This window comes from Pygocentrus nattereri, chromosome 16 (genome assembly GCF_015220715.1).
Source record: "Pygocentrus nattereri isolate fPygNat1 chromosome 16, fPygNat1.pri, whole genome shotgun sequence".
In the NCBI taxonomy this organism is placed as follows: domain Eukaryota; kingdom Metazoa; phylum Chordata; class Actinopteri; order Characiformes; family Serrasalmidae; genus Pygocentrus; species Pygocentrus nattereri.
Window position 1 is genome coordinate 37602459 of NC_051226.1, and position 24540 is coordinate 37626998.

Below are 24540 nucleotides of genomic sequence, written 5' to 3' on the forward strand. Positions count from 1 at the left end.
AAAATGGCACCTCCGCGAATTCAAACACGAAATAGCGCAATCATGTATTCGTTTTCATCTGAAAGTGTAATGAATGATATAACAGGCGGAGAAAACGAGGAAAAACGTCGTTTTGAGAGCTTAAAAACAACCGTACGTTCCCTACGTGCAGTCTCGACCCTCTCTGACGTCACGCCGGGGCGGGGCAAACGGGCGACATCAACAAAAGGGAGAAGAGCCAGAAACAGAAACAGAGGACGAGACGACAACAATGTCCGTTTGACATTTCAGGTGAATTTTTTTTTTTAATCCCGTCGCTGCGTCTCAATGTACGAGAGGCTTGCATTACAGCAGCCCGGGGTCGCGTAACTTCGACGTTAACGGCGTTTGTGTCGAGGGTTTTGAAATCTTTCCTGTTTGCTCCGTCTCGCCAGTTTGGGCGAAGCCAGCTTCTCAGCGGTTTTAGTTTATCCCCGCGAATCCTGTTAAAACTCCCAAATCTCGTTTTCCTCGGTCTGTTTTTCCGTTTTATTCACTCACGAAAACAATACAGTATCGAGTTACGCTGCGAGGCTGAAGACGGCTTCCTATTCGCCAGCTTGTTGTTGGAATTTTTCCGTTCCACCTTAAAAGGCGCTGCAGCTGCTGCGCTACTTAAGGTGGAACGGGTACATTTGAACATGAAGATGACTTGAGCTTCGTAATTGCGGTAGATACCGTCGTCTGTACAGGGGCCGAGTCTAATCTGCGTTACTGTGGTTAATATATTGGTCAGATGAAGCTGTTTTGGTTCGTTTTACACGGAAAATGTGTGGGATTTTTTCTCTGCTGCCAAGAAAATCTGAGCAGGGGCCCCTCCCCCCGCCGACGACGAGCTGCTTTTCCAGCGAAAATAAAAGGATAAAGTCATCTATTCGCAATAATAGCATGAATATGGTCCATATTTGGCTTTGTTTTTGTGGCATGTTAGCTGCTGTTGTGCTTTGCTGCCGTTTATCGAAGCTCCAGCGTCCGTACGAAGAGCGACAACGGGCGAAATCTGAGCCCGAGTCCCAGCTGAGGCTGTGGGCCGGGCCAGTCTCCGCCCTCCGCCTGAACACAACCAGGGAGGAGAAGTTTCACGACCCTGGTTTCTTTTTCTTGTTTGGTTTTCAGAAGGGGTTTGAATCGCTTAACCAAGACCGAGTCTGGACATGGAGGCCTTCAAACTGATGAAGGAGCTGAAGGCGAACTTCGAGCAGGAGATGAAGTACCTCCCCAGAGAGTCTGGACTGAGCCTGATCGAGTCCACCACCGAGGTAAGCCCCGCTGTTTGGACACAGGGTTCAAAGATTAATCGCTGATCTATTGAAATCAGTTCACAAGAGTGGAACAATGAAATGAAGCCGTGTCCTGTAAATGTGATCCCACCACCACAGCCGCAGTGGCAGAGTCGGCCTGCTCGGTGTTTGAGCCTCAAGCCAGAACACAGCAGCTCTTCTGCTCTTATTGGCCAAAACAACAGGCCTGGAAGCTGATTTGTAGAAAATGGCCTGGATCACCTTCACTTTTTTTAGTATAACTGCCTTTGGAACACCTGTGCAGGATCATTAGATCAGTATAGATCAGTATTTACGCAGCCTGATTCTCCAGATTAGTCGAGTGTTTACTGACCATGAAAACTAAGCCTGGAAAACTAAGCCTTAAATTGAAAATTTGAATCTAAACATGAAATCCTCTCCATTTTCACAGCAGGGGAAGGGAATCTCTGCGAAATGCCGCGACGCCAAAGTCGAAGACCTCTGGAGCCTGACCAGCTTCTTTGGTTACAGCACTCAGACCTTCGTCCTGGCTGTTAATCTGCTGGACAGGTTCCTAGCCTTGATGAAGGTACGCATCAAAGTCTTCCTATTTTAATGTTAAATGATCTTCTGTGAACTTTGTTTGGTAAAATATTCACGATTGTAGCCGCTTCCGCCAACAGATTTGGCTTTCTGCTGCATTTTATTGCCATGATCTGATATCCAGGGCCAATAGGTGGTCGTCTGAATTGACGCATCTTCTGACTACATGCAGGTTCAGCCCAAACATCTGGCCTGCATCAGTATTGGCTGCCTCCATATCGCCGCCAAAGTGGTCGAGGCAGAGTGCGATGTCGCGTCCGCCCACGAGCTGATCCGCATCGGCCAGTGCAAGTTCACCGTGTCCGACCTCAGCAGGATGGAGAAGATCATCTCCGAGAAGCTCAACTTCCAGTTCAAAGCCGTCACAGCCTTAACCTTCCTACACCTGTACCACGCGATTGCACTGTCGCATACCTCACACAGGTGAGACACAGGGTTCCTGACGAGGCGACGCTGCTAGAAACAAACCAATAAGTAAAAATTGGACTTATAAATGTGTGAAATGGCTGAGTTGCAACGTCACCATGCAGAAGGCAACACTGCACTTTGAGCTTTCAGCGCTATGTGGGTCATTGTGCTCTATAGTCACATCTCACACACACACACGAGGGTTATCTGCGTATATGGCCATATACCAGAGGGCTGTGATAGCACCTGTTCCACCACAGCCTGTTATGCAACGCCTACCTGCATTATTATATTGCCCATATATTATATTGTTTTCATATTAGTGACTGAACTGCATCTCATAAGCATCTTTTTCTTTTCCAGGAAAGAAATCCTGAATCTAGACAAGCTGGAAGCCCAGCTTAAAGCCTGCCTTTGCCGGATCCTTTTTTCCAAAGCAAAAGTGAGCAATGACGCACTAAAGCACACAAAATACGGCCTGAGGGGCTTTGGAATTTAACCATGACCCTCATCTCTGACCTCCCGTTTTCCTTCTCTTTAGCCTTCGGTGCTAGCTTTGTCCCTCCTGACGCAGGAGATCGAGGCCTTGCAGAGTTCTGACCTACTAGAAATCGCCCAGCGCGTTCAGAGGCATTTACGGGTAAGTTATGGTCAAAGCACAAATCCTGCTGACTCCTGTAATGTACACCTGCAGTAAACGAGTAAATAAATAACATGCATTTTAATTCGGTATATGAGTCATGCAGTCATGATCTCAGTTTAATTGTTTCGATTTGGGGGAAAAAACAAAAACAACAACTTGTGCCAAACTTTTCAGAACAGAAAAAGAAGGGCAAACATTTCAGTCCGTCTTTGACCCCTAGTTGTGATGCAAGCTCAAGTTCACTCAGACTTGCCTCTATAAATATATCCAAGCGTCCTCTGGGGCACCAAGAATTGCAGGCATGCTCTGTAACGTCACGGGAGCCAAACTGAGCCTTTGGGCATGGCTGAGCTGTAGACGGGTCTATCGGTTTACTCCCACAGACCGAGTGAGTGTAGGTTATCAGGAACTCTCCGGCCTCTATATTATGTAACCCAGTGTGCCTCTTCTGGTGGCATCTGTGTATGTGTAGATCTCTGAGCCGGAGCTCCAGAGGTGGAGAGGGCTGGTGGGACAGTGCCTGATGCAGTACTCCTCCCCAGAGTGCTCCAAACCGGACCACAGGAAGCTGGTGTGGATCGTTTCCCGCCGAACCGCACAGAACCTCCACAGCAGCTACTACAGCGTCCCCGACCTGCCAACCATACCGGAGGCCAGCTGGGATGAGAGCGAGAGGTAAAACGCTCACCTGGACACACAGGGAGAGAAAAGAGAGGCATTCTTACTACTTGCAGGCGCACAGAAACCCTTGGTCAAGACCGTTAATGTGGGATTACTTGCTAGAGACGTTTATCCTGCGCTTGTCCAAAACCACATCACGCTCCACGTATTAGGAACGTACAATAGGGCTATTCAGAGGCATCGTAGTTGTGACTGAGCTAAATGTTCTGACCATTTGCATCAGGGGAACAGAAACATGAGGAAAGTCCCAGAACGTTCACAACGTAAACAGTCAATTACATGAGCTTTCTAGGGGAATCCAAAGCGCACTCCAGTTGCTTGCGGTTTCAGTTCAGGGTTCTTAGCTGCCTAAAACCACCCCAATCGAGTATCACATGTACAAAGCCAGTGTTATGACTCGGAAACACAGATTTGCTAATACAGTCACTCTTACGTCACAGTCTTGCCTCGCCTCGTCTCGTCAGCACAGGTGGAGCTCGCTATCCTGGCCCCGCCTCTCCTCACCCTCTGGTTTCCTATCAGCGTTGCGTGACGGACAGTGACCAGTCACGTCTTAGCAACCACAGTTTACCCCACTGTTACTTAACCTAACAGCAGCCTGCCTCACGCCACCTACCCATAAATGCCCCTGCTCAGTCAGCATATGGTTCTGTAACTAGGTTCTAGTGGAATTAATTACACCCAAGTTCAAATAACACACACCTATTTGTGGAAACATTCGAGCACAGGTGTGGTGGGTGACCAATGTTTCATGAAGGTTGAGGCAATAGGCAGCCAGGTACAGTCAGCTGTGACTAAGGGAGGGTGTGTTGATGTGCCGTGAGGAAGACTGCACAGTAATAACCGTTCTGATGCTTAAATCTGATTGGCTGAGCCACAAGTTACTCCACACACACACACACGATTATTTAATTGTTTTATTCTTGCCATTACATTTGAGGAGTAAGCCAGCAAGCGATGATAAGCACAATGCAGTCGCTCGGTTCTTTACTCTGACTTCTGACTGCCTCTCTCTCCCTCTCCTAGTGAGGAATGGACTGAAGAGCTGAGCTCCGGCGAAGAGTCTCTAAGCAGTTCGCTGGGCAGCGACGCAGAGGGGCCCTACTTCCCTGCGCACTTCCGCAAACAGCAGTCTGCCTAAACCGCCCAGCCAGCAGCGCAGCTACCCAATCAGAGGCCGCTCTGCCGTTCTACAGGAAGGAACCTCAACGGTGGCAGCTCGTTCTACCGCTGCCTCTCAACACGTCGTTCTAGCTTCCATCTTAACGTCAACAACCACCCAGACCTCTCCCGAGTAAAAGAGCCACTGTGCCTGGGTTCCACACAATAAGCTACTCAAGAACCCAATTTGACCTGTTTTCTGTTCATTTATCAAGGGTCGCTCCACCTACTACACCCACTGTCGGTCCTTCTCTTCCTTTTCCTCTTGTGGTTTTTAAAACAGAATTGCACAAAACGGGCAGCTAAAACAGTGAAAAATGTTTTAAAAAAAACCTTTTTTTAGTCGTAGTTTTTAGTACGTTGGTGCATGTCGAGATACGTCACATTCCAGGAGATGCACCCAAGATTTAGTAGACTGTTAATGAACACCTAGAACTGGGAGAACAAACTCCAGGTACACATAACTTTGCACAGTGTGTTATAGGGAAGTGTCAGCAGGGGCTGTGCACCTCCCTACAAGGTTACATCACCATCCTGAATGTGTTCGACTTGTTCAGAGAGACAAACAAGGTTGTGTGTTGTGGTGTGCGAATGCATGAGTACGAGTGTCATGATGTAACACTTGCCAACTTAAAAGGATAGGTTAAAGTTAGCCGTCTGTATGGAGTAACTAATACTGTTGTGTGTGTGTCAAAGTTAAAAAAAAAATCAAAATGTAAAAATGTCAATATAAAAAAAAAAATGTAAATTTGTATAATGTATAAAAAAAAACTATAGCACTTTGTAGATATTAACTTATTTATTATTATTTTTGTCATGTTATGAAACATTAAAAATATTTTGAAACTGAATCTTGAGTTTTATGTTTTATTTACATTGACAAACGGAAGCAGGAGCTTTAAACATGGATAAAATCTACACAGTCAAACTGACACTGTGCCCAAAATCATGAAGCTAGTCTGAAAACAAAAAGCAAGCAGTTCTAAAAGCAGCCTAACTGACCGTACGCGGGACGTGACTGGGCAGCTCAGCGACCGCCTTCCAGGGCAAAGTTTGTCAGACGCTTTTTTTTTCCCCCCATTGCTCAAACCTGGAACGCCGAGGAGCAAAACAGTCAGCTGTTTCTTCAAACAATGGGAAATCTATGACGTACAACCAGCTGGGTTACAATGTCAGAAAGCCTAAAGCAATTCAAGTCACATGTCCTGACAAAGCACACGCACTGAAGAAAGAACGTGTCCTGCTTTTGCTTACGAAGACTCCAGAGCTCGGTCAGACCAACATCACGCAGCCAGATGTTGCTGTTGGAGTCTTCTTCACCTCTGAGCTGCCGAATGCTGACACTGCGGAAAATCTGCATGTAAAACAGCCAATCTGAGTGAACATAGTCTATAATCTGAATAAGACTGAGGTGTTTCTTCTCACTCTACCCAACAATCTGATGGAAAATCTCTGTTTACATGCTCACTACAAGAACCACTTAGTGTAGACGTTACCATGGCAACCAGCAGCCTGTGAGTCCAGTCAGAGTGAGATGAGCAGCAGTGAGCAGTGATTGTGTTTTTAACTGCTTTAAAATGACGTCAGACTCAGGAAAACGTCCTTCACACGTCCTTATTAAAGAAGGCCGAGAGGAAGACGTCGTGCTCTGAGACGCACAAGCTGGACGTCCGTCCCACCGCCGTCTTTTAAAGATCAGAGCATGAACTTCGTCTCCTCTGCAGACCAGTTTCTGCTCCGCCGTGTTGAACGGTATAAACTCTCACTGTGACGCGACGCACATGCAGAACGGACTGAAACTTTCCGATAGGGAACGTAATCGGATACAGGCGTTTACACGGATATTATTCTTCTGTTTAATGGGTTATTTACAGGATTACCCACCTCCGTCAATAGGCTAGAAACCATTCCGAATGGCCTCAATTGGACTAGACTATTCAGACTGAAGTGTCTACATGGACATATTATATTCTGATTGAGATATTGGTCGTATTATTAACGAGTTATTAGGCTGCATGTAAACGAAGCTACTGCCACTGAACAAACCCAAACTAAATGGAATCCCCAAATGGAGAAAGTGGTTTCCTCTGTGAAACATGACGAACTTTTTGTATATTAAGAAATAATGCCCAAAAGCTAAATGGGGATCATTTTGCAACTCCATAGTAATAACTGGCATACTCCTTATTAATTAATATCCTTCTGCAGAGCCAGTTTTACTCCAGCAGGTTCAAGCCAGTGGCATTTAGCGGATGTGCCGACACACATAGTGGGTTTTAGGCTACTTCAACACTCATTTTATATGGGCTTACAATAAAATGTCAATTCTTGTTGGGCCAACGTTAAATTTTAAGCTTTAAGTTAAAAATAAAACACAGAGCTTTACAAAAAAAAGAAAAAGCTACAGCTGATGTGTCCTGGATAAACTAATGGGTTATGTAGACACACACCTCAGTTTTAAGTGTCCAGGAATAACACTTTACCCTAATCAGCTTAAACTGAGCATAATGTTCAAGTTTTTCTTGAAGTGTTTCTTCTGGTTTCTGATGGTTTTGTAAACCTTCCTGAACAGTAATCGGCATGGCGACACATAGAACCAGCACCAACCGTCACCGTTTACATCATGAGGAGAACGGCCACTGGTTGAAATATGAACGTGACGCTCGTAACGCTCTACCTTCCCATAAGGACCCTGTTTACATGGCCCTATCGCGCTGTACTACTGCGCCTGAGCTCCACGGGCCTGAAACCGCTGGAGTGAAACTGTGGGTGTAAACCTGCAGCTCTGCAGTCAGACTCACTATTTACTAGCAATGTTAGTATCTTTGGCTGATTCATTCCTTTAAAATCATTAAAGATTAATAAGCAAGAAACTCCACATGAGCCTCAATCCTATCGATTCACCTGTAGCACTGAAACAGCCCCCCAAATGCCAACCTTGTTATTACAAAGTACTTACTGCTCAACCTTTTCTGAGGGAATTTCACAAATGGATTAATTCCAGTGCTTCTGAATGCCACCAGACCAAGCATCGTTCCGTGGCTTTCAGAGGGAAAACCTTTGAGAAGCGGATGTTTTACGGTGGGTTCACTGTGCAGCTCTGACATCAGAAAGCATTAACCTAGAATGAGAACTGTGCTGGAGTGCCTGAGTGACTGATATGCCCCGATAGGTGCAAACAATGCTCGACTGTGCTTCAGTGCTCAACACACACCACAGAAATCTTGCTCGCTGGAAACCACTACCCACCACTAGAGTGATTTCTCGTTAAAAATAGAGAATTTCGAACAAAAGCGTCACATGAATGTATCTGAAGTCTGTCATCACTTACCACTTCAGAATCCCATTCGAGACTTCTTCCTCTGAGGCTGGGAGGCCTGTGAAGATGTCCTGTGTCGGGATGGATGCTGCAATGAATAAGATGAACCGAGGCACTGCGACACGGCCGCAGCCGGGCGAACAAGCAAGGTGCCCTCGTTGACCTGTCCAGGATCCTGTGACGGCTCCTGAGAGCCAAACAGAGAGCTGAGGTAGTCCTGTTGCTGCCACAGCTTTGGCTTCTGCTGACTGGACAGCGATGGTTTCAGCGCCTGTCCTTGTTGCTGGTTCTGAGACTGGGAAATGGACGTGGCGGAGTCCTGCTCTGGTGGATTACTTGGAGAACCTCTCAAAGATTTAAAGGATTCTGTTTCTGGTGACGATCGCTTGGTAGAAAGTCTTTTCTGAGCCACCGTGCTCTTGGGCAGCGTCGTCTCCGGTTCGGTATCCTCCGTAGCGCTCTGTGAATTCCCAAAGCTCTCCACGTCTGAACCAAGATACTGACTCATGCTTGAAGACCACCCGGAAAGATCGTCCTGATAACTGACAGATGAGGTGAAGCTTCCGGAAAGCGCCACCCGGCTTCGGCTTTTGGCTCGCTTCTCCTGCCTGCGCTTCCTGCGCAGAGCTTCGATCTTGGTGTCCCGGTTCAGGCCAAGCTTATCATCCCACCAGTTACTCCAGCCACCCCCCCAAGAGGCGCTCAGCCGCTGGCTCAGATCATCTGGCCAGTCCGAGGGGTCCACCGTTTCTGGAAGAGGGACGACTTCCAGAGGAGGCAGGTAGGTGCCCTCGTGAGTAAGCAGTTGTCTATTCTTCATGGCGTTTGCCAGATCGTTCCTCAGGCTCCGAAACTGATCCTCCTTAAGTTTGTCTCTGGGTTTGACTTCAAACTGCATTATACATTTGGTCTTGAGCTGCCAGTGTTCTAAGCACTGGCTCGGTGTAGTGGCATTATCCAGAAGAGACGCTAGCCATTTTTTCCAGATCAGCTTTAGCTCCTCGCTTGCTGTCTTTGGGCTCGCCGGCCTCACTGGACGAGCTCTGTTGATCTGGGCATTAAGCAGGGATAAGTCCAGGACAGAAGAGGGTTCATGGCTAATCTCTTCCCTGGCATCTGAAGCGTGGGAATCCCACTCATTGTTGACCACCACTTCTACTTGGCTTAGCCTCCGCCGGTGTTGCGCTCGTTCAGAATCACTGTCCGATAACAACTCGTCGTCAGACTTTTCTTGCTCTTGACCCTCTTTTTGAGTTTCCTCTGCTGATGCTTCCTCTCCCTCAGAAACCTGTGTCGATTGTGAGCTCTGGCTGGACGTTGGTTCTACTGAATCTACGTTGCGGGGTGGCTTTGGATGGGAGTCTGAATGCAATTTCAGCATCTGGCAGAATACGTCTCCAGCTCCTGTGAGCTGGAACACGGAGAGGAAGTCCTCATTCATGGCTGCTGCTGCAAGGCCTGAGGGGAAAACGAAACCAAAACAATGGTTTTCAAAGTTGCTTCATCACCAATTTTTAATTAATTAAATCAGTTTATATATAAAAAAAAAAAAAAGGAGGAACGTGACTGCGACTGCTGTGGCACAAATATGGGAAAAAAGTACAAAACATGAACAACCATCAGCTGAAAATGACCAACGGGCAACTGGCTATATTATGTATTTACATCATGTGGCACAAATCTTTTCTGCGCATTCTTGTTCTCATCTAGCTTATCAGATCTTCTACCAAAACATTCGAGAGGCAAATGCCACATTTGGACAGCTTGTGCTTGGTTACAATTTAAGGTTTCTAAGGCTTTGTTCACTCAGCAGGTAAAAGTGGCCCAAATCTGATCTTTTGCTTCATATTTGACACAGATGTGTGTCAGTGTGAACAGAGAAACACTGAATCGGACATTTTTAATTCAGATTTGAGACGCTTTTATAGGTGGTACGGAAATCCGAGGTCGTGAACCAAAGAAGTGACCACGCCCTTTTTACGGCTCGAACCCGTTCTGGGTGATGAGCCCAGCTGTCAGTCACTGAAGCTTCATGATGGCCCCTGTGATGCTGGTGAAGATGAAGCTCCTCTGGGAGCGACTGGCGTTCGTTGGCGGTCGTGATTGTTTACCTCTGGATGAGCCACGTGGCGCTCTGCTCGGGCCGGTTTGGGAGCTGATCTGTTCAGACTGATGTCGTATACAAATCACATTTAAAAGTCAATGCGAACAGCCGAACAAAACAGTCTGATCTGGTGAGAAACTCAGATTTAGGGCACTTTTACCTGTTGTGTGAAAGAAGCCCAACGACCAGAAGTGCCAAAGCAGCCATGATGTACTGCTCTCACCGTCTATATTGCACTACTGTATAAACAGCTCCTGTAGTTACATCAGTGTGTTTATAACTGTGGCTGCAGGTTTTAACTGCTACAAAGCAGGAGGTCACCTGACGAAATGTTTGAAGATTAAGACCAACTAATTAAACAAGTGGTATCAGGTGTGCTCCAGCTTGTTTGGACCGCAGCCACACTGGCCCTCTGCAGATAAGACCGGTTTATCAAACATGCGTAAAACAACATTCAATAATGGACCGACGTTCAACCTGCAGCGGGCACTGCCAGTCTCTCCTTCACTTGTTGCTCCCTGTGGGGGAGCTGCCGGATCGCCAGGCTCTCACAGGGACTGCAGAGCTTCTGAACGGGTCCGTGTGCCCGACACGGCTCTTCACGCCCCCCTTTAATACACATACAGGCACACAGAGTTAATCCCAATACCAGAAACACAATTCACCTGTTTTAGAGAGGAAGCAAGTTTAGCAGAGCTTAATGTCAGCAGATCCAAACATTTTCCTTCCTATCAAAGTAATGTAAAATTAGAATTCCTGCAATCGAGTAGGTCTGCAATGACTGGCTGACAATGATGACTGAAAAACATCTATATAGTGATGGTCTACACTCACCAGCCACTTTATTAGGTGCTAATACTAGGTATTAGGTATTATGTTCAGTTGCTTGTTAACACAAATAGCTAATCAGCCAATCACACGGCTGCAGCTCACTGCATTTAGGCATGTAGAGGTGGTCAAGACGACTTGCTGAAGTGCAGACCGAGCATCAGAACGGGGAAGAAAGGGGATTTAAGGGGCTTTGAACGTGGCGTGGTTGTCGGTGCCAGACGGGCTGGTCTGAGTATTTCAGAAACTGCTGATCTGCTGGGATTTTCACGCTCAACCATCTCTAGGGTTCACAGAGAACGGTCCGAAAAAGAGGAAATATCCAGTGAGCGGTCAGTTGTGAGGACGAAAATGCCTTGTTGATGTGAGAGGTCAGAGGAGAATGGGCAGACTGGTTCCAGATGATAGAAAGGCAGCAGGAACTCAAATAACCAACCAGAATCTCTGAGGAACGTTTCCAACACCTTGTTGAAAGTCTGGCATGAAGAATTAAAGCAGTTCTGAAGGCAAAAGGGGGTCCAGCCTTTTACTAGCAAGGTGGACCTAATAAAGTGGCCGGTGAGTGTATATTGAAGATGTCATAACAAGACCATAAGTCCATAAAAGGTAACTTTACAGAAAAAGCAAAAACATTAACTTTTAATGGAAGTGAATGGAAAAACATTACTTTTCAAATAATTCTGGACCATTTCTGGGCAACTGCCTTTTTCAAATTGTGTCAAAAGATAAGAAACAACAACTTTTGTCCCAAAAGCAACGACAGAGTGTTCTTGCCGATACATTATTGACTTTATAAAAAGCCCTGAAGTGCTCTTCACTGTTCTTATGCCAAATCCAGACTGCAGGCATAGGGGGTTATGTAACTTGAGAAATTTGCTACTACTTAGCTTCCACAACACAAAGCAGATACTCCAGACTTGCATGTACATGTGTGTGTTTATGTGCCGGTGTCCCATTCTGACCTGAATACTGCAGCAGCACAGTCTCCTGCGCTTTCTGCGCTCCCAGCAGAATTTTGGAGGTGCCGCTCGAGTCCAATGCCGGTACAGCTTGGGCAAAACACGGAGGGGACTCCATCATGTGCTCCCACTTCAGCGCAGGAACACTCGGCATTCGTTCGTCCAGGATGTACGCGGAGAACTGAGAGAAAGAAAGAGGGAGAAACGGCTTTTAATCCCACATGACCACCAATTTAGACATCACCCTGTACTTCGGTGACTGCAGTTCACATGCTTCATCGCGGCGCCACGCGCCTTCCCAGTTACACAATCCCGCACCAAGACTTCACGAGCTGAGAAACCAGAACTGCTGTTGATTAAATGCAGTCTAGTGGTTCTACATTGGCCTTGTGTGAAGGAGAGAAAAGGGACAGTTGAGACGGTTTTGATTGCTATCATGTATGATTACAGCAGAGAAAGAGCGCATGAGCACAGCACGGACAAAATACCAGCGATTCAACAATCTTTCTCCAGACCCGCCCTTGATTGGTATGGGCCATTGGCTGGTCGTGCTGAAAGGCGATTGGTATCGGCTGAAATGCTGATTGGTCCATCTCGAGTTCTCACCTGTGTAGCGATGAGGTGGTGGTAAGCGTGACTCTGGCCCAGATATTTGGCTAAATAGACTCTCTCTCCTCTTTTACAGCCAGCCGTCTTCCCAATCCGGAAAAGTGTGTGAGAACAGTCTCTGCTCTAGAAAGAAAAGAAAAGAAGGGAAAAAAAAAGAGGATAAATCAATCCACAGTCAATCAATAATGGAATCTAATCATTCGGGCACCAGCAGTGCCAGGAAACGGTACAGCTGAGGTTCAGAACGTCCTACAGAGATGCTTCTGTGCCTCTTTAATATTCCTATGATTCAACTCTCAAGGTCTGCAGGGGTGGGTACTGTGGCAAAAACTCAATACTAATAAAACTCACTACATGCAATAAACACTCTCTCAGTTCTAACTTGGAACAAACTCAATGCACCCGCAACAAAACAGGAGCGTCACGTTTTAAACAAGCCGTCAAAAACCTGCTTTACATTTCACCGTTTCACACACTGCATCCACCTGTACTGGAACTCTAAACTACTCAGACTATTTCGCAGCCTGAGTTAAATCCTTTTTTTATAAAACCTGCAGTTAGCCAGTATTACGTCTACAGCAATAAGGTCATACCCTGCTGTCCGTGAGCTCCGCTCCTGTCCTGTCAGCGAAAACCATCACTCTCGGGTGCGCCGAGAACTCACACCACCGCCACGACGACTTGGCATTGAAGTACAGGTTTGACGGCTCATCCCGAAACTTCTGAGGCCTAGAAGATAGAAAATCAGCCCACAATGACGCCTTAATTACACCGGAAGGACCGTTTTACAGTAACATAACCTTCAGTTAGAAAATTGGTTGAAATCACACATCTGTGCATCAGGCAACACAGTAACAGGACTCCACACACACGGGATTGGATATATCCCCCACACACACACACACACACCATCCATCTCCATCTACTCATCCATCCATATATAGACATAGATGGGTAGACGGATATTATTCAAAGTATACACTACGTTTCAATCTGACCCCTCCACCCCCCCCTACTACTACTCAGGTGTGAGAACAGCCAACAACGGGCATCTGGGTGGACTAAACTCATAAGAACTATCTGAGGCACAAAACGCCAGGCACAGCGTTCCACAGCACACAGAGCTAAAACATGGTGATAAAGTCCAGGACATGATGTACACACTCACCGGCTTCCCACAGTCCAGAGATAGGCTGCTCCACTTTCACTGGCCACAACAAGTTCTGCACGAACATGAGGACTACAAACAGAAAAGGAGAGGCTGCTGCTTAGATTACACACACAGATTAAGAGCTTCATAACTGACCACAGACACACACCCACGGCTGAGCCACGAGCCGATCTGAATGCCTCCTGTTCCCGTCATTCGTGATAAACACCCAACGTCCAGTACGGATCCTTCAGAACTGAAACAGCCTGTAAACGCAGCTCCTATGCTGATAAACAGACAGATGTCTTTCGACAAACACCAAGGCCGTGTCCCATTCCTTATTTTTACCCCTACCTCTCGTTTCTGAGCGTCATCTTGTCGGGTACAGTAAGTCAGTAAGGTTTACTGTTATTGATTGTGATGGTAATCCAGAAGCCCGGTGAACGAAGCGTGGCCATTTCAAATAAATGATAAAAAAAAAAAAAAAAAAAAAGACTAAATTACATTTTAAAAGAGCAAATTTCGCCCAATTTAGTGGGATTTAGTGCCAAATACTGAATAAAAATCACAGTATTCACAGTTTTTGGTAGTATTTTTTTAAAATGTGGCTCTAAGTATCACAATACTGTATTTCTATCGTATCACCGACCCCTTGGATAATTACATAAACAAGGGAAATTCTCCAGGGAAACTCGAGGCTCCAGCATTCCCTGCAGTCTCACTTCAGAAATCCTGACATGCTGCAACACGTTTCACCTACAATGTACAGGACGCGGTCTTCAGCCTACCAACCACAGTGCATTGTGGTTAGTGCAGTCTCTCAGTGTAGTATAGTAACACTGCACATAAATAACTGCACAGCTACGCGTCAAACAGCTTGACAGAGCTTTTTCGGTAAAAACCCACTTGGTTCACGTTTTTAAAGCCAGAGCAACAGCTCAAGCACTTCTGTACGAAACGCCCCGACCTAGAAGCCTCCTCCCCACTTCAGTGTCAACAAAAACCTGTTCCACAGCTTCGGATGTCCGTCCACGCGTCACGGTGAATTGGATTAGTGGGTCAGTGTGGAGGTTGAACACACAGCCACACAGAACAGCTGACTGTAAACACGGGAGTACAGACCGAAAGGCATCTGGACTGAATGAAACTTCGGCGCTCCTGGCCAAATTCCACGTTTTTAACGTGAAAATAAATGAATGCATCCTCTACAGAGAACGTGAATAATCGCAGAATTACCGTTGGGGTGGGGGAGGCGGGGCTCAGCAAATAAATGGAGGGTTAACTTACTTTACACATGGAAAACCAACAAAACGTAATCCGACTTCTACAAATGTGAATATGATTAAAAACCATCGCCTGATATTTTCAAATAACTACAGCACTCAGACTCATGAAGGGGTGGCCCCTTCGGGGGAGTGCTAGATTACGATTAACACCACCTCAGAGCAGCGTGTGCGTTCCGTTACATATCAGCTGCTATTCTTTAAACAAAACTCATCAAACCGGAAATTTCAAACGGATACAAGGCATTTGGAATCACTCTCTTCATACACTGTCGACAAACAGACTATACTTTGCTGGACTTTCGAAGGGCAGCGCTGTATGAGGGCTAAACCAGACCAGACGTTTAGACCAGACCAGTGGGGACGAGCTCAAGCTCACCTGACGTTGAGGCTGCTGCAGCGCTCCTTCAGCTTGATCACCTCCAACGGTTGTGGACGCCCAGAGTCACTCATCAGCCACACACCACAGAAATAATCCGAACGCACCCCGATGGCATCTACACACACACACACGTCAAAATAATATTCCAGATTTGAACCATTGGAATATTTGACATTCAGTGACAGAAATGCACAATGCAATACAGACAAACGTTAAAAGCTCCCTACTGCTGCGGCTCCTGTGTGTGTGTGTGTGTGTGTGTGTGTGTGTGTGTGTGTGTGTGTGTGTGTGTGTGTGTGTGTGTGTCCACTCTTGTGATGCAGGCAGGCACGTACTGCCGACTCCGGGAATCTACCCGGCGACTTTCCGGTTATGGGGCCAGTTCCCTAACCTCCAGCCCACCACTGCCCCCTAATAGTGACTTGTTCCCACCTCTGCAAGCTTCTAAGTTTTTACTCGCAAGCAAGTCCCAAGTCAAGACAGTGGAGTCGCGGTTCAAGTTCCGAGTCAGTACAGTCCTAAACAAGCCAGTCTGCATTCGGATAATTTAAGGCCGTAACGCTGACTAACGGTAACAGTACTGTAGACCGTAATGACAGCGTGTTAGCAGTGTATGGCTGTAGATTCATTAATTCAATTAATTTTTTATTCTTCCAACTAAAACACTAAATCCATGATGATGCACAGATAACTATGACTGTATACACAGAGTCCGGCAACTGCACATGAAAAAAGGAACACTGGCCACAGGACTAAACTAAAAACTAGGTCTGCTTAAAAAGGCGCTAGTTTAAACTGAACTTGGAGTACAACAGAAACCAAAACAGCCGAACCGAACAGTTTAGAGAAAACAGCAAAATGATGAAGCTGAAATCGACTTTCTGTCGCCAACAGCTTCGAGTTTTCCCTCTCGAGCCTCTGAGTCCTGGCGCTCAAATCCGAGTCACTGGTGTTGAAGTTAAAGTCAAGTCCCAAGTCCTTCTTGAATTTTTTTGAGCCGAGTCTCAAGTTATCAAAATCATGACTCGAGTCAGTCTCGAGTCGGACCCGAGCCACACGACTCTAGTCTACACCTCTGGAAACTAAACATGTCAACTTGGGGTCGGGGGGTTATGTTTAATCATTGGCCTAATGGTTTCCGTGATTAATTTGATGATGTTTGACTGGCTGGACTACAGACCTCTGGGTGGACATATGAAGGCACTTCAGTCTTACCTTCATCATCCAATCTGGCCGAGCTGATCTGTCTGACCGTTCCATTCAGTTTAAACACCAGCGGTGCATTTTCCATGTTCATAACGGGAGGTTTATCATCACTGAATTCCAGCACCACTCTGTGGAAATCTGAGGTAATACAGTTAAGTAGTAAAAGGTGGAGGTGGCAGTAAGATGCAAGTGCACCGTGCCTCATTTCACAACCAGACGGAGCCGAAACACTCCTCCTAACTTCAGCGTGACCGGGCGGGGCCACACTAATAGGCAGATATATGGAAATACGCTATATAAACAATGAATTTCAGGTCGTCGTGGCAGCTCAGTTTCCATAACTGGACTAAGGGCTGGAGGGTGAACGACGTGCTTCAAAACCATAAAGATTAAACGTCAAACTCACCACAAAAAAAAAAAAAAAAAAAAAAAAAAGACATGCACACATCATTCCATACGTCCACACTAACTATCTCCACGGTCAATCCAGTCCGATTTCCGACGTGTTCCGATCAGACACTGAATCCTACAGTGAAGGATACTCAGAACGTTGAGAGCATCTCCACTGGGATAGACGAGACAGGACTCTTTAAGACCATCAACGACCTGAAGAGGAAAGTAGCCTAGAGCGCCTCCGGTGGTGTTGGGCTGGAACTCCTCCAGGTCCCTCTGGAGAGTTAACTCCTCATGAAGAAGCTCAGCCAGGAGAGCGGACGGAATATCACAGAAAACGTCACTCAGTAGATCGTGGTAGCGGTGCACACACGAAAGAGTCCGTTTCAACTCACACCTGCAAAAGGACAGGGGACTAGACTGGATTACGGCCCTCCAGGACACATTAAAATCAAGTTAAACTTGGGCCCATTCCTGTTTCGCCCCTCGCACCTACCGCCCAGCCCTTAGCCTTAGTTTAGTGTGTCCGCGTCTAGGGGTGGGGTGTCCCGATTCTTGTTCGGATAGAGGGGTGAAGTGTTGGGGCTCCAACCGTTGAACAGTAACCGTTGTATTATCTCAGTTTAACATCATCTCATTGTATTATGCTCCTTTTCTCCATAATAAGCATCACATGGGGACACTAAAACGAGTCAAGTTCATTATTTGATGTGCAACTTTAACATTTCAGTGTCTAAGATTTAGGAGCAGATTTCTGGTTAATTGTGGAGAAAAAAAAAAATAAATAAATAAATAGATGATCAGAGTTCTGTCCGAATCCATGTAGAAGGTACAGAGCTGCAGTTTAGCTTTTTAGGTGACTAAAATAAAATGTAAAAATTCAGCATGTATAAAAATACGTTTCCAAACATTTCATCATTCAAAAGCAGACCGGTAGGGTTTCATATCGAGTGAGTTAAATAAGCCGCTAATGAGCTGAAACTACAGCCAATTAGTGAGCCCGGATGATGGAGACACGTGGCCCTCCACAGGTGTTTTTTCTCCTCACTGGATGATGTGCCAACATTTCGAGTCAGAGAAACATGTGAACCGTTTCTGGACCAAACGTCAGGTCGGCCTATTCAGTGACAAAAGCCAGGCTAACTGTGCCACCTCTGCACGGTCAGGTTTCACAGTCCTGTTAAAACAGAAAATGTGACGAAAGGCAACAAATGCCCAAATAGTGATTCCAGTACTCAAATGCCGGCACCTCAAATGGTGACCCGAATATTTGGGTCCCTGTGCACACCCCCAGCTGACCCCACGAAAAGGGCTGCGTTCACATTACCCGGCTGAAGTGGCACTAATCTGATTTTTTGCCCTGATGTGACTCAGATCTGGTGTTTTCAGGGCTGTGTGGACGCAAATCGGATCTCTTCAGATCGACCCGAGTCACTTTCATATGTGGTCCTGGATTGGATTTGTATCCGATTCGTGGCCATGTGACCTTTACGTGACCCTCAGATGGGAATTCATGTGCTTTTTTCCACTGCACCATCATTCAGCGTTACCATGGCAACGGCGTTGAACAGACGTTAAAGCCTGTAAACGGTGGAAAAGCAGCTCACCTCGCCTTTTCTCCTCCGTCTGGCTCTAATAATGAAGCTGAGAGCTGATCAGAGTTAATGATCTTCTCAGCGAAGCTCGTTCTGCTCGTTAGTTTGTGCTGATGATGCAGTGATTCAGTCACGTGACGTTACTGAGTAGGAGGAGCTCCTGAGGGTCAGTTCAGGAGCCGGTTCATCACATTAATGACAGACTTGAGTCACTTAAACGAGTGTGAACCACCGAGTCCGAAAGATCGGATCCGAGCAAATAATCAGATTTGAGTAACGAGGCGTGTTCTGTGAACGTAGCCATAGACAGGGTGCCCATCTCTGAAATCCCATTGTCCCAGCCAGACTTACTTCTTGTATTTTAAGCTGTCCACAAACCTCTGCATGTTTGGCACTCTGATGCGATCCTTAAAAACAAACCAAAACAAAAAGTTGTAAAAAACGCTAAACGACACCCAAATACATGACGAGTAAACGCTGACATATAATAAACAAACTAGAAGAAGATACCTTACAGCACATTCCTCCAGAGCCGAAGTCCTCTCCGAGCAGCTGGCCCATGGTAAAGAAGGAATCCATACAGTGATGCACATGGAAATGATGCATCTACATAAAAAATAAAAAAAAAACTAAACGCCGGTGTCAAAACTACACAGACAGCCTCCATAACATCCCACTGGCATCTCTTCCTCCAGAGAAAGTAGACGATTGGAAACTTACATGCTCAGGGAAATCATCCGGACTGACAGGTGGGCCAAAGTAGATTTTGGCATCTTGGAAGGGGAAAAAAAAAAAAAAACGCGATCAATTGAAAACATTGGAAACAGGACTTCAAGACACATTACACTTCCCATATTTCAAAAACCCTCTTTACTAGGCCCAATCTCCACAACAGAGGTGCAGGCAAGACTGAAGGATTAGCTAATGGAAGCTTCAAGTTAAAACACTGGCCTCTTTTCCACCCCAAAGCCAAACAGCCTGCATCTGCATCGGTTCTACGTTTGTGAAATAAAGCATCCGGCAGCCTTATTTCCAAACCAAAAATCAATCCCTGATCAGTCGCAGTCAGATGGTCCTTCATTCAGTTCCAGCAAAATGAATTCAAACACAAGATCATTTCTCCTGACATCTCCTGACAAATCCTGACAGCAGACTCTGCTTTAAGCCCCCCAGATCCCACAGGGAGCTGCAAACAGTTTGTTTATTGTTATTAAAAGAATAAAAAGTGTGGCAGACGGATCTGAATGAGAGCGCCGCGTTACCTTTATTGGGCGGCAGAAGTGGCGTCACCATCGGCTCGACAGGGACCCACATCTCTCCCTCCGCCACATGCTGGGCCTGAAACTCCAGCGGCGTCTGTCGTCGCACGCAAACCAGAGACAACGTTCAACACACGGCACTTTGATTCATCCGCTACATCTCCAAAGGTTTTCACTCCCCACCCAAACCACTGAATTCAGGTGTTCAGTCACTTCCATGGCCACAGGTGTATAAAGCCACCTGGGCAACAAGTCCAACAATTTCACGCTCCCAACTTTGTGGGAAGTTTGGGGACGGTCCCTTCCTGCTCCAACATGACTGAGCACCAGTGCACAAAGCAGGTCCATAAAGACGTGGATGAGCCAGTTTGGTGTGGAAGAACTTGACTGGCCTGCACAGAGTCCTGACCTCAACCCCATAGAACACCTTTGGGATGAATTAGAGCGGAGACTGTGAGCCAGGCCTTCTCGTCCAATATCAGCGTCTGACCTCACAAATCTGCTTCTGTAGATGGTTCTATACAGAACCTTTTGAAAATAGTTCAATACAGCACCAAAAATGGTTCTGTTATTTAATAAGCTCATCATAATAATAGAAGAACCCTTTTTGGTGCTACATAGAACCAACCACAGCACATTGTCCATCAATCTTTCACGATGCAAAGAAGCCTTTAATTATGCAAAGGGCTATGAATATTGGTGGGTTTTTGGTGGAATTAGTAAGAGACCCCCTGTGTGCAATATCGGGCGAAGGAAGGTCCACAGGACGGGTTACTGGCATCGGTGATAGTTCACTCAACGGTGACTGTACATGGTCAGCCACTCTGTCCTCACACCTGACCTCCAGGCTTAATGCCAACATCTTAGCCTTGAAGGCTTTGACCTGAATACCTCTGTCAGAGAAGTCGTCACACATGCAGCGAGACTCGTGTATCAGCCTCTGATCGCGGCTCAAATCTCACGGCCGGTTCACTGGGCGGACGGCAACACTGCTATATTTACCTACAAGCGAACCTTCATGTTCAATCCATGGTCTGATTCTAGTGCCGTGGTACTGTACGGCCATCAGGGCCGAAATTAAAGGTCTCGTCTCTGATAATCTGATAAAGAGGCTGGATTTTAGCTCAGTAATCGGATTTCTTAAGCTTCTTGCGTCCACACAGCCCGGAAAATGTCAGATCTGAGTCACATTAGGGCAAAATATCGGATTTGTGCCACTTCAACTGGGAAATGTGAACGCAGCCTCAGTGCTTTGAACTCTGAGTCCTTCCGGATTTCTCAGTCTGAGAAAAAACAAAAGCAAAACAGCTTTGGAGCGACACTGAAATCGACTGCACGGCTGACGAAATGAAGGATTTCAATATTTTTTATCTTCTGGCTGATGTTTGTTCATATTTTCAGGAAAAGCGGCGCAGCATCGGGCCGTCATTGGAACCAGGCGTCCTTCCAGGTCATTTGGGGCCGTTTCTTTTAGTCCATTCGTCATTAAATTTACACAAGTTAGGCCAAAATTAGTCCAAACGCTGGAAAATGACAAAAAATGAGATGAAATGTTTTCTTCTTCTTGTTTAGCCTCACATATTTCATTAAAAGTCTAATAAATTCGTATTTATAAACATATCATGCATAAATTTCAGCTTTTACCCTTTCCTCATTTTATTTCTACATTCTGAAAAAAGTCTTAATCTGGTCTCAGTCTTGGCTCAGACGCGTCTCTAACGCTGCTCATTTCTCCAACATTTAATTCCTGGGGGACAGGATTTGATTAATCTACAAGCAGGCGCTGCGTTCCAGCAAGTCTCTCGAATCCACAAATAGAACGTGGTCCTGTTACTGTGTGCCAGCGAGCTGGACTTCCACCTAACTGGCTCTAACCTCGTGACATAATACAGTAGACACTGAGGCAGCGGAGTGTGCCTGAACAAGAGTCCTCAAACCGTGGATTTAACTCATCTGTCTCTTTCAGCGGGTTTCCTCACCGGACACGGAGATGAGTTAGAAACAGAGAAACCAGCACTGAACCGAGGGATATGCTGATTTTTATGTTCGGAATTCAGCAAGAAACGCTCACAATGTAACGATCTGTCAATCAAATGCCAGTTTTTATACACACACACACACACACACACACACACACACACACACGTGTGTATAAAACTGTTCCCACAAAGTTGGGAGTGTGAAATTGCCCAGAATCTCTTGGTGCTGAAGCTTTAAGAGTTCCTTTCACTGGAACTAAGGGGCCGAGCCCAACTCCTGAAAAACACCCCCACACCATGATCCCCCCTCCACCAAACTTTACACTCGGCACAATGCAGTCAGACAAGTACCGTCTCCTGGCAACCTCCAAACTCAGACTCGTCCATTGGATTTCCAGATGGAGAAGCGTGATTGGTCACTCCAGAGAACTCGTCTCCACTGCTCTAGAGTCCAGTGGCGGCGCTTTACTCCACTGCATTCCACGCTTTGCACTGCGCTTGGTGATGTAAGGCTTGGATGCAGCTGCTCGACCATGGAAACCCATTCCATGAAGCTCTCTACGCTGTTCTTGAGCTGATCTGAAGGCCACATGAAGTTTGGAGGTCTGTAGTGATCGACTCTGCAGAAAGTTGGTGACCTCTGCGCACTATGCCCCTCAGCATCCGCTGACCGCTCTGTCATTTTACGTGGCCGACCACTTCGTGGCTGAGTTGCTGTCGTTCCCAATCGCTTCCACTGTGTTATAATCCCACTGACAGTGGACTGTGGAATATTTAGTAGTGAGGAAATTTCACGACTGGACTTGCTGCACAGGTGGCGTCCGATCACGGCACCACGCTGGAATTCACTGAGCTCCTGAGAGCGACCCATTCTTTCACTAATGTCTGTAGAAGCAGTCTGCAGGCCGAGGGGCTCGGCTTTATACACCTGTGGCCATGGAAGTGACTGGAACACCTGAATTCAGTGATTTGGATGGGAGAGTGAAAACTTTTGGAAATACAGTGTGTATATACACAAACACACACACAGATTATACATAAATATATAGTGTAATTTTAAATTTTTATTGCCATTGTAAGCACAGCCCATATTACTAACGCTGTGCTATTAACACTTAAAACATGGAGCTTGTAATCGGACAATATTTATCGTCATCGTGATAAATTGTATCACAATATGCTTTTCTAAGCATATCGAGCAGATCATCAGTATAAAACACTTAACTGCATCTCTGATTAAAAGGGAAGCCTAATTAGACCTGCTTTAGTGCACTTAGCGAAATGCTGAATACACGTAACTTTGATGGCTATTTTATGAAAGGGTGGGGAAAAGGTTCCGTTTAGACCCTTGATTTGTGTTTAGAACCATTTTGTGCCTAAATAGTTCTTTGCATGGTGTACCGCTTTCTCTAATTGCTGGAGAACGTGTTGCATATGGTTCTATGTCGAAGTGGTTCTACGTAGAACTATATTCAAAAACAACACATTCACCATCAACCTGAAGAACCACTCCTCCATGCAGAGAAGCATTAGAAGGAGAACTCCACCAATTTTTTACATTTTCTACATGATTAAGTGACTGAGGTGTCATTCAGCAGTTTGGTGTGAAATGGTTGATTGTAGAGACTCTGATGTCTTTACAGTGGTGGTGATGGGAACCAAGCGTCACCATGACTACAAAACAGATGTAAACATTTTATTTACCATCCAGAACCACCAGAGAACCTACACGAGTCTTCTGAGTTTATATAGAGTGTTGATGAGGGTGAAATGGGGGGGGGGGTTCTTTGGAGACTATTTTGCTATAAAACAACCTTCATGTATCCCTCCGCCATGAATGGATTCAAATAAGCTTAATAAAATGCGTTTGGGGCCAAAACAAGCACATAACAGGCCGCGAATTCATAACCACTTCATGTAGTGACTGTCTAGGAGGAGCTTTTAGAGGGGACGTCTGGTTCCCATCACCACCACTGTGAACAGATCGGATTCAGCAAGTTTCTCCAGAACAGAGCGTTTCACACCGAACCGCTCTGAACGACTCTGTTTACATTTTACGCGTTTACCTGTGCGGAAATTTCAAAAAAACGGGTGGAGTTCCCCTTTAAGAATTAAATTGTTCTACCGCCAATTACATAGAACTCATGGTTCCAAACAGAGCCATGCTTTCGCTGAAGAACCAGCTTTTAAGAGTCAAGTCAGAGCTAAAAACGAGGCTGTAGTTGGCTTCCTGTTCGAATTTTCCCGTTCCACCTTAAATAGTGCTGCACTTACATACTGGCGCCCCAGACACCACCATATAACAGCTGTCACATTTAAGGTGGAACGGGAAAACTCGAAAATGGTTGTATGAGTTTTCGGTTTGTACCTGAGCTGTTGTGGAGACCGCCCGCAGGACTTGTCCGTAGGAGCCCCAGCCACCGTAAAGGTGCGTCGGCTTCAAATCCGGCGGGCCGTCGAGGTAGAAATGTGGGAAAAGCTGCGCCGGGAATTTGTTGTCCATGTTACCGAAACAAGTCCGGGCCTGTGCTCCGTCCATTCGGCCCGAGCGCGGCCCTGGTTATTACTCCGGACTAACTCTCTTTATAAAACCGCGTAAATATTTAAAGCTCTGCTCTAATCCGCTGCTTTAGATTAAAACCGCAGCAGCTCGTTTAGGACTTTTATATCCCACATGGACTAAACCGAGCACATGGTGGCCGGCCGCGCGCGCGTGCCA

The 24540-nt window shown here is 46.2% G+C and overlaps 2 protein-coding genes across 3 annotated transcripts in view; one reads left to right on the top strand and one right to left on the bottom strand.

Annotated features, from left to right (window-relative positions):
• Window positions 1-162: 162 nt before the first annotated feature.
• Window positions 163-5526, top strand: ccng2 (cyclin G2). The gene is made up of 8 exons (XM_017717989.2): window positions 163-270; window positions 1135-1277; window positions 1711-1848; window positions 2035-2285; window positions 2634-2712; window positions 2812-2910; window positions 3386-3588; window positions 4621-5526. Exons 2-8 carry the CDS (start codon window positions 1173-1175, stop codon window positions 4733-4735), a joined length of 990 nt encoding a protein of 329 aa, XP_017573478.1. The 5' UTR covers window positions 163-270; window positions 1135-1172; the 3' UTR covers window positions 4736-5526.
• The window catches only part of taf1c (TATA-box binding protein associated factor, RNA polymerase I subunit C), a 21571-nt gene continuing 20 nt past the window's right edge, over window positions 2990-24540 (bottom strand). Inside the window, exons 1-15 of one of the 2 annotated variants that reach the window (XM_037546024.1) lie at window positions 24190-24540; window positions 19846-19939; window positions 19304-19356; window positions 19094-19189; window positions 18935-18990; window positions 17138-17385; window positions 16605-16733; window positions 15387-15504; window positions 13743-13814; window positions 13168-13303; window positions 12572-12697; window positions 11969-12146; window positions 10656-10787; window positions 8087-9532; window positions 2990-3601 (exon numbers count right to left, since the gene is read on the bottom strand). The exon at window positions 24190-24540 is cut by the window's right edge and continues 20 nt beyond it. In XM_037546024.1, the coding sequence (XP_037401921.1) occupies window positions 8091-9532; window positions 10656-10787; window positions 11969-12146; window positions 12572-12697; window positions 13168-13303; window positions 13743-13814; window positions 15387-15504; window positions 16605-16733; window positions 17138-17385; window positions 18935-18990; window positions 19094-19189; window positions 19304-19356; window positions 19846-19939; window positions 24190-24360 (3051 nt within the window). In that variant the 5' untranslated portion in view covers window positions 24361-24540 and the 3' untranslated portion in view covers window positions 2990-3601; window positions 8087-8090. Of the gene's footprint in view, window positions 3602-5608; window positions 6110-8086; window positions 9533-10655; window positions 10788-11968; window positions 12147-12571; window positions 12698-13167; window positions 13304-13742; window positions 13815-15386; window positions 15505-16604; window positions 16734-17137; window positions 17386-18934; window positions 18991-19093; window positions 19190-19303; window positions 19357-19845; window positions 19940-24189 lie in introns of those variants that run through there. The other variant, XM_037546025.1, reaches the window with a different exon arrangement.